The sequence below is a fragment of the Nicotiana tabacum genome, chromosome 7, assembly GCF_000715075.1.
Source record: "Nicotiana tabacum cultivar K326 chromosome 7, ASM71507v2, whole genome shotgun sequence".
NCBI lineage: Eukaryota > Viridiplantae > Streptophyta > Magnoliopsida > Solanales > Solanaceae > Nicotiana > Nicotiana tabacum.
The window spans coordinates 30943765-30953560 of record NC_134086.1 but is presented as its reverse complement, the minus strand read 5'-3'; the positions used below and the strand labels follow the sequence as shown (position 1 = coordinate 30953560).

Genomic DNA, 9796 nt, shown 5'->3' with positions numbered 1-9796 from the left:
TAAAATGATAGTAAAAATATTATTACAATATTTAGAAATAATGTGATAAAAAAATTAAGAATTTTTTTCTATGATTAAATAAATTTTTAAAAATACAAATAAATTTCTAATATTGGTAATCTTAATAATGAAAATTAAAAATTAAATTTTATCTTATAGTTAAAAAAGAATCAAAATTTAACTGCATCTAATACAAAATTAATTATAAGAGAACTCAATATATTTGGAACATGATAATCAAATCACTTATGTATTAATATTTTAGACTTATGATTAATATCTGAATCGAGTGCAGTTAGTTTGAGTTTGAATGCATAGCATAATTTTTTGAAAATGTGGTCCAGTTTAGAAAATAAAATGATAAGAATTATTTGAGTTGGAGATGAAATTTTTTTAAAAAAATTATATTACGTAAAGAATTAAAATGATAGTAAAAATATTATTACAATATTTAGAAATAATGTGTTCATAAAATTAAGAATTTTTTTCTATGATTAAATAAATTTTTAAAAATACAAAATAAATTTCTAATATTGGTAATCTTAATAATGAAAATTAAAATTAAATTTTATCTTATAGCTAAAAAAGAAAAAAAAATTAACTGCATCTAATACAAAATTAATTATAAGAGAACTCAATACATTTGGAACATGATAATCAAATAACTTATGTATTAATTTTTTTAGACTAATTAAAAGTTACAATTTAAAACAAAATATGACATTATTTTGGTTATAGGTAAAATATTAATATAAATCTAATTAACATTTATAGTAGGAAAGAGAATGTATATTAAAAAGAAAATAGAGGTGAATCTGAAGCAGCAGATCTGCAAGACTCGGTTCTTCTTTCTTCTTTCTCAGTTTAAAGAGAGGAGAGGAAGGGAGAAGCGAACGGTTTTTGATCATTTTATTGACGAGATTTTCAATGAAAGCTGAGATGGGGTAAGTGGGAAGAGTCAACTATTGCCCTACTTTTCTTGTTTCTTAGAATAGCGATTCATCCTTCCCAAACGCAGCATACAACTCTCCGTTGTACTGCGCTCTCCAAGTGTGCTTGTTCTCCCCTTCTTCCTTACCCTGGCAAGTCTTTGTGAAATAACTCCGATGAGAAGAAAAAAAAAGGCGTTAAGAGACCCTCCTGGCCCAACCCTAGACACTCTAAGATCCTTTTTCAAACCTGCTCCCATTTCGAGTCAAGAAAAAAACGGCTCGAATGGTACGATCCCTCCGTCACCCTAGAATGAACGGGGCGATCTCGTAGTTCTTGATCTGTGAAGATGCGTTGTTAGGTGCTCCATTTTATTTTCCCATTGAAGCCGAACCTAAACCTGTGCTCGAGAGATAGTTGTCCATACACTGATAAGGGATGTATGGATTCTCGAGAAGAGAGGAGCCTTGGTGGCCCCCCCCCCCCCGACCGCCCGGATCCCACGAGTGAATCGAAAGTTGGATCTACATTGGATCTCACCCGAATCGCCCCATCTATCTTCCTGAGGAGGAGTTTGGTTTCAAACCCCGGTTCGAACAGGAGGAGTACGCCATGCTAATGTAGTGTGAGGATACTTATACTTTAAATTAATTTTAATATAGATAAAATAAAATAATTAATTATATTTAAAAATATTACTAACAAATTTAAATGATTAAAATATTATGAATAAGAGGATAAAAGCATAAAAATATATCAATTTTCGAGAATGAAATATTTATTTTTATCACATACTATTAAAAGGATAATAAACAAGACATTAATTTAATTATAAGCTAACAAAAAATTATATGATGGTATAATAATATGAAATATTAAATAATACAATAACTATAAGAAAAGAACAAAAAAAAAGAATATACGTAAAAATGATGTGATGAAAAGACATATTTGACTTCATGATAAAAATAAAATGATTGTAATAATTTTATTAAAATAATATGATCTAATGTGCTCGAACAAGACATATCACAATATGACATGTTTAGTATTCTTTAATATCGACAATGGAATGAAATGCAAGTACTAAAATCAAGGGGTTAGGTTGCTACAAATATATGTTAAAAAAATTGGTTGTCTACTACGAGATTTGATAAATAATTTCATATCCTGCTTCATAATTAAATTCTTATATTATATAATTTGTATCCGAGAGATATATATTTTAAGGTTATTTGTACATGATTCAAACAACATACATTGCAATTTGAAATAATTTGTCCGCGCATCGCGCGGGTACTAATATTAGTTAAATCTAAAGACCAAACCAAACCAATAAAACTCGGGTTTTTCAATCTCGATTTTTCTTGGGTTTTCAGGTTATTCGGGTTTTTTCTGGTAAAATCTTCGTAGAACAAAACATATAACTTGTGCTCAAAATAGTTCTTTAATCTTAGTAAGATACAACTATATAAGGTATTTTCCAAGAAAATAACACAAATATGAGATGTGTCATGGTATTATCCTAAAATATTCAACAATAAAGACAATAAAATTATGTAATATAAATATTGCTAATTAAAAAGCCATAATAAAAATAAACATAATCTAAAAGTACTAAGTCATGCTAAAATAAGTAGACTAATAAGGGAGTATTAATTACATGACTAAACGCTAAAGAAATAATAAAAATAGGTTATGCATTTTTAATCTAAATTATTGCAAAACAAAAAATAGATATTCAATACATTGACAGTCGTAATATTGAATTGAATGTCTTTTTTTGGCATTAGTATTGATTTGATTTTGGTTTGAGCTTTGCATTATTTAAGTTACTAATATTAATGGCTATAAAACTTATTGGAACATTCAAAAGTTCTAAGTCCGACTTTGAAATAATACTTTAAAAGATAAATTATGAAAAAGTTTAAGAAATATTTATAAATTAAAGTATATTTATATACTAAATATATTTAAAATTTCTATATATGTAATGTCGAGTTGGTTTGGTTTCGGTTTAACTTTCTTTCGTTAAAACCAAACCAAACCAATTAAGGTCGAATTTTTTTTTTCAATACCAAACCATCGTCGGGTTTTTTTTTCTCGATTTGACTCGAATTATCATGTTGATGCAGTTTGTCGAATTTCTTTGTACACCCCTAATTGGTGTGATTTGTCGGTTTTCTTTGTACACCCCTAATTATGAGACAGAACACAAGAACCACTGTTCATCACCAATCAGCAAATTTGTCACCTTCACCTTTAGAATTAATGAGTATAAGAAGATGCATAACAAGAAAAAAGCCTTATCATTGGTTAGTGAATAACCCATAGAGAAACCATTCAACTTTGCTTGATTCATTGGCTTCTTATCATGCCTACTTACCTAATAACAAAAAAGAGTTTAACAATTTTTGAGTATCTTATTTTATGAGCAGAAATTATGAATATCAATCCATTTACAATCTTATACTGTGAATAATCAAAAGTTTCTTAAATATTTCTTCTTTCCAATTTTGCAGTCTGGATAGGAAACAGATGGTAGCTTATCTGTTACCAGTTTGGCTACGAGGTACAACAACAACAACAACAACAAAAACCAATGAGATCCCACAAGTGGAGTATAAAAAGGGTAGTGTGTGTGCAAACCTTACCCCTATGGGAAGGTTGAGAGACTCTTTCCAATAAACATTCAGCTCGGGAATATGAAATAAAGCAGTTTGACTACGAGGTGACAGCAAGATTTTGCTGCATGTAAAATTGTAGAAATAAATAAGAGGAAAAAACTGTGTTTCCAGAAAGGAAAAAAAAAAAGACTAACAAATTCTCAACCTACATATAGATGAATTCACAATAGTCTCTCTTACTATGGGTACAATGGGTGCCTATCCTCTCATAAAGATTCATCAAAATGGGCAACAACCCTAAATTTATTTTCATTTGTTCTAACCAATTGTAAGTCAAGCAGCTTCAATTACTATTCTTGGCCACTAGTAGTCCATGCCACCCATGCCGCCACCCATTGCTGGAGTTTCTTTCTCATCCTTAGGAAGCTCGACAACAACTGCTTCGGTTGTGGTCAAAAGAGACGACACGCTGCATAGAACACAACATTGTAGGGACTTTAGCAAGAATCCAATGCCTACACTGAAAGAACGAGAAAATACAAAGGGTGTCGTAGGTTATAACCTGGCAGCATCGACCAAGGCTGTCCTGATCACTTTCAACGGGTCAATGATTCCTGCCTTGACCATATCCACATATTCACCTGTTGCATAGAAACAGTCGTTTGAGAAATTGGATGTTTGATCAGTCTATATTGAAACGGGACAAAAGATGAATATCAATACCTTTGGCAGCGTCATATCCAAGATCAGTGTCGTCCTGCTCCAACAGTTTACCAACCACGACTGCCCCCTCTACTCCTGCATTTGAAGCTATTGTATGTACAGGTGTCTGCAATCACAGGTTCAACCACGGCATAAGCTGATAGCAGTTCAAGATACTTGCCAAAATGGGCATCACATTTGAGCTGAACCACTCTATTTCTGAGACGCTATATTCTAGAGTTAAATAGCAGAGATAAAGGAAGCAAGCAAACCTTAAGAGCGTTCTGAATAATCTGTACACCAATTTTCTGGTCAAAGTTGGCAGTTTCTAATTTATCCAATTCCTTTGCTGCATAAAGAAGAGCAACACCACCGCCTGCAATAAAAATAAAACGACATATTAATCTCCGACTACTTAGTTATTCCCAGTTAGCTGGGGAATATGAAAACGGCAGTATAATAACCTGGAACAATTCCTTCCTCCACAGCAGCCTTTGTGGCATTCAAAGCGTCAGTGACTCTATCTTTCTTTTCGCCAACCTCAGCTTCACTAGCTCCTCCGATCTGAAAATTAATCCAGTTAAAATTAATATAGATTCTACATTGCAACTTCTTTCAGCTTAAAAGGAAAGTCTGAATTCTTCTTGTAGTTCTGCATTTGCACAAGTTGCAAACAAACGCATACCTTTAACACAGCAACACCTCCTGAAATCTTAGCTAGTCTTTCCTGCAACTTCTCCTTGTCATAATCAGATGTGCTAAGTTCAATGGTTGATCTAATCTGCAAATACAAAGAGCACGAGTATATGCTCAACCCCATGCTGAAGTGCAGCGGTTGTACCGATATTGGTGCAAAACAGAAGCAAGACAAACCTGTTCACATCGTTCCTCTATGGACTTCTTCTCACCAGCGCCATCAAGAATGACAGTATCATCCTTGGAAATAGCCACCTAGGAAAGTCGAACAGGAATCACATTACACACCATTTTCTCATGCACTTATACATTCAAAAGAGAACAGATATACTAAAGGAATGGCTACTACAGCCAAAAGGCACGGGAAAAGTACCTTTTTACATGATCCCAGCATCTCCAACTCCACATTTTCAATGTTCAATCCAAGCTCTTCTGTTACAACCTACCACACAGCAGTAAGAGACATTGGTTGAGGCATCTTTAAGACAAATATCAACTATCTTATACATGAGCACGGTAAATAAGTTCTCACTTGGCCTCCAGTTAAAATAGCAAGATCTTGCAAATTAGCTTTCCTGTTTTCACCAAAGCCTGGTGCTTTAATGGCACAAACCTGTAAACATTTACAGACAATATGCAATCACCAAACTGAAGACAAGTTAAACAACAAACAGCACCGCAATATATAAGCAACATACCTTGATTCCAGCACGAAGCTTGTTCAAAATAAGAGTGGCAAGTGCTTCACTGTCCACATCTTCAGCCACAATTAAGAGGGGCCTTTGCCTCTGAATAGATCAAGTAAGAGTAAGACAGACAGCTCCATGACTAATATTAGAAACCAAATTGATAATCTCAGAAAGAGGATTACACCTTCAGAGCCAACTCTAATGCTTTCACGACAGCATTAACGCTTGAGATCTTTTTCTCATGAATAAGAATTAGTGGGTCATCGAGTTCCTGCCAGATATATCAAGAGAATAGTGAGTTCAAACGGAAAAGAGCAAGCATGGTGCAATATATGAGAAGCATGCTGGCAATACGATCTCGTGCAAGCTTCACTAATATTAGCTAACTAGAGACATACACATTTCTGATTCTTCTGATTTGTGATGAAGTATGGTGAGATGTAACCTCTGTCCAGCTTCATCCCTTCAACAACTTCCAACTCATTGAACAGTGTCTTTCCATCCTGCATGATAATAGAAATGAGTTATTTACACACCTTTATAACAAGACAACCAAGTCTTCAAAAACTCAGCCAAAGCACAGATGATACAAATTGAAGACCGGATGTTTTTCTTAACCGAGCAACAAAAGAATTTATCCAAATTCCATCTTGCTTAATTTCTTGCCCAAATTCTCCCTCTCACCAACAAAAATTGCTCAGGTCTCACTGAGTTAGTCAATAAACTAACATCCTCTGATTTTGGATACACGCTTTATAGCTTACATAGGTAAATATAGGACAACAGAGACCACGAGACTAGTACAAACTCCGCATACATAAATAGAAAGTAGAATTACTTACTTGAATAGTGATGACTCCCTCCTTGCCTACTCTCTCCATAGCCTTTGCAATTAGCTCACCAATTTCTCTTTCTCCATTTGCAGAGATAGTCCCAACCTATCAAAGGATTATAACAAAATCAGAATCTTATGGGAAATAGTGCATAACATAGCAGATGATTGACTTCTGTATCAACTCCAGTGACTAATTTAGAGGGTGTTTGGATTGGCTTAAAAGCTGGTCAAACCAGCTTAAAAGCACTTTTTGGCTTATTTTGGTGTTTGGCAAATACAAAAAGTCAAGAGCTTTTAAGTCAAAATAACTAAAAATAAGCCAAAAGTAATAAGTTGGTCTATCCCAACTTATTTTTTGGGGGCTTAAAAGCTACTTGAGTTTGACCAAGTAATTTACCCTATTATCCCTTACATACTTCTATAATTTCCAAAGTACCCTCTCTTCCTGAAACCTCTAACCCATTTCTCTTTCTTCCCATTTCTTTATATCTGGTATCATAATTTCAGGAGTATTCTAAACTGATTGGCAAGACTTGTTTCTCAACTTCAAGAGCTTCTAATTCCTTCCAATTCCACTTTTGATTCATTTGCATAATCAAATATGAAAGCAGATAACAAGAAAGTAACTTTTACGTGGTTCTTCAATTTTGAAAACTATTTTACATCAATTTATTTACTTTGTGGGTAATTTTATATGAATTGTTTTTATAATTAAGTATATTTTTTAATTACGATTATTAATTAATGCCTTACCTAATAAGTACTTCATATTAATTAAAATAATCTTATCTAATCAGTATTATAACTTAAACTGAATTGATACACAAATTAATTTGCATTTGAGTTAATTTAAAATAAAAAATGCATCAATAAGCTTATTTTTAATGTTGACAGCTTTAAGGGCATCTCGGTCATTTTAACAGAAAAAAAAAATGTTTATCAGCACTTGTTTACCAAACATTTCAATAACTTTTTTTCAGCTTAAGCATTTTTATCCAAACACGTAACTGCTTATTTGTAAAACCAGCTCAAGCACTTAAAAAGTGCTTAAAAGCCACTTTTTTCAGCCAATCCAAACGGGCTCTAATCTCTCCACGGGGCTATTTGTTACTTTCTGCTTTTCTTCCTTTTTACTATTATCACTTCCCTTCGAGGATGGTTTTGAGTAAAAGGTAGAGATCTGTCAGTACCACAAAACACTGTAACATTTATGTGCAAGTACTAAAACTGAAAAAGATACCTGTGCAATTTCCTCTGATGTGCTGATCATCCGTGCTCTGCTTTTCAGGTTTGTTACAACGGAATCTACGGCCATGGTGATACCCCGTCTAAGGTCCATTGCATTCATACCAGCTGCCACTGACTTGCATCCTTCAGCAAATATTGCTCGGGTGAGGACTGTAGCACACGTGGTACCTGAAAAATAGAAAAACACAAAACCACCAATTATGCTGGGGCGGAAAATCATAAATTCAGTCTTACGAAGTGACAGAACATAGAACTCCAGCAGCAGAGGCAATACCAGACTTCTAAAGACTTACCATCACCAGCAACATCATTTGTGGCATTGGCAACTTGTTTTACGAGGCTTGCACCAACATTTTTTATTTTGTCCTTGAACTCAACACTTTTTGCGACAGTGACACCATCTTTTGTTACTTTGGGTGCACCCCAACTTTGTTCAATCACCACATTACGTCCCTACACAATAAACTTCTAACATCAATTGCCATTCATGATGATGGAGTTACCACCAGAAATATGCAGTGGTAATCAACAACTTTCTCATCTCCTAGAAATATGCCAGCAAAATGGAATGTTGCTGCCCCAGTGTTCTCCAAGTTCGACTAGCAGGAACAAGGAGTGATAAAAAGGCAACTAATTCTACTTTCGCTTCAAGGGAACGAGTTGGCCAGAAATGTCCGAGTTCTGCCAACTAGAGAGCGAAGCGACCAACAGCTTGACATATCAGGGTAACTATCAGATCCAGAAAAACCCGATATGCCCTAATGAGTACTTTCCAGTACACTATAAGAAGCATGTGAGCATCTGAAGACAGCAAAGTGTTCATGGTTGATGGAAACTAATGACATGACTGCATAATTGCATTTATGTTCATTTCCAAAGAATTGAGCACCTATGTTTGGCAGTACTCTCTCTACATTTCAACCCATTCAATGTTTGGCAATTCTGAAGAACTTTACATTCGTAAAAGCTACATAAACAATACCACAAGTCTTCATCAAATAACATATAACAACAAATACACATACGGAAAGCATCAAATAGGGATTGAGCCAATAAGACTTGATTACTCAAAACGACCAGCTGGGTTATTACATTCCCTCCCCTCCCCCGGCCGAGATAGCAATAATAACATATAAATCAGAACAATCAGAGTATATTCACCAATGGGGTTAATAAAAAAGACAGCTTTGGACCCATAGTGTTGGATGATTGAGTAGAAACAATACTATGTCACCGAAGTTCAAATTTTTAGCACGAGTTCTAATAAAATCTTGAGTAACAAGTATTCCCTCTAAGGTTCAAACTATTCAATTTTTGGTCAACAACAAGCCCCGTGATACCCACAAATTGGGTCTGGAGAGGGTAGTGTTTAGGCAGACCTTAACCCTACCCTAGGACTAGGACGTAGGGAGACCGTTTCCGAAAAACTTTCCACAATAAGAAACTATAAGTCACAATAGTTTTATAATTAACAATATTTATAATGACTTAATAAGAATTTCACCTTTGGACCCATAGTGACTTTAACAGCATCAGCAAGTTCCTCAACACCTTGAAGCATCATAGCCCGAGCTTCAACTCCAAATCTAATATCCTTTGCAGCATAATTTCTACTCCAATTTAACCTTCCGCCAATCTGCAACAAAAGGAAAACCATTTAAACAACAAATCCAAAATACAGCTCTTCTTGATCTGTACAACAACCAAAAAAAATCAACTTTACAAATATTTCCCACCTGTTGGGTGCTGGTTCTTGCAACTCTGTACAAACAAAGAAAAATGGTATTTGTTAATTAAATTAATAAAGATTATATTTTTCTAACACAATAAAAAAAAAGTTATAGAATATGATTATAAACCTGGCTTTGGAAGCAAGACTTGCTGCAAAACGATACATTTTTTTTGCAACTGAGAAAATGCTGGTGAGAGAGACAGAGAGAAGTGGGGGGATGAATATAAAGTTTTTAGGTCTTTTATTTAGAGAGGAAAGAGAAGGGTCTAGAAGAAGCAGCTTCTAGGGTTTTAGGGTTTTACTTTTACTATCATCATTTCATATTTAAGAGTCCTGT

The 9796-nt window shown here is 34.2% G+C and overlaps 1 protein-coding gene across 1 annotated transcript; it reads right to left on the bottom strand.

Moving 5' to 3' along the window:
- Positions 1-3673: 3673 nt before the first annotated feature.
- LOC107770118 (chaperonin CPN60-2, mitochondrial) lies at positions 3674-9782 on the bottom strand. The gene is made up of 18 exons (XM_016589385.2): positions 9587-9782; positions 9464-9488; positions 9232-9363; positions 8021-8180; positions 7720-7895; positions 6487-6582; positions 6043-6147; positions 5829-5915; positions 5654-5743; positions 5488-5568; positions 5329-5397; positions 5133-5210; positions 4945-5040; positions 4724-4823; positions 4532-4635; positions 4281-4386; positions 4120-4198; positions 3674-4026 (listed from the first exon to the last, which is right to left on the bottom strand). The coding sequence occupies exons 1-18, from the start codon at positions 9622-9624 to the stop codon at positions 3921-3923; spliced, it is 1728 nt and encodes a 575-aa protein (XP_016444871.1). The 5' UTR covers positions 9625-9782; the 3' UTR covers positions 3674-3920.
- Between the last annotated feature and the right edge of the window lie 14 nt (positions 9783-9796).

Bases quoted from the DNA above. Each gene is read 5' to 3' on its own strand.
- LOC107770118 (XM_016589385.2), bottom strand. From the start codon at position 9,624: ATGTATCGTTTTGCAGCAAGTCTTGCTTCCAAAGCCAG. The intron at 8,181-9,231 runs GTGAAATTCTTA...TTTATTGTGTAG, and splicing joins AAGTCACTATGGGTCCAAAG to GGACGTAATGTGGTGATTGA. The intron at 7,896-8,020 runs GTAAGTCTTTAG...TCTATTTTTCAG, and splicing joins AAATGATGTTGCTGGTGATG to GTACCACGTGTGCTACAGTC.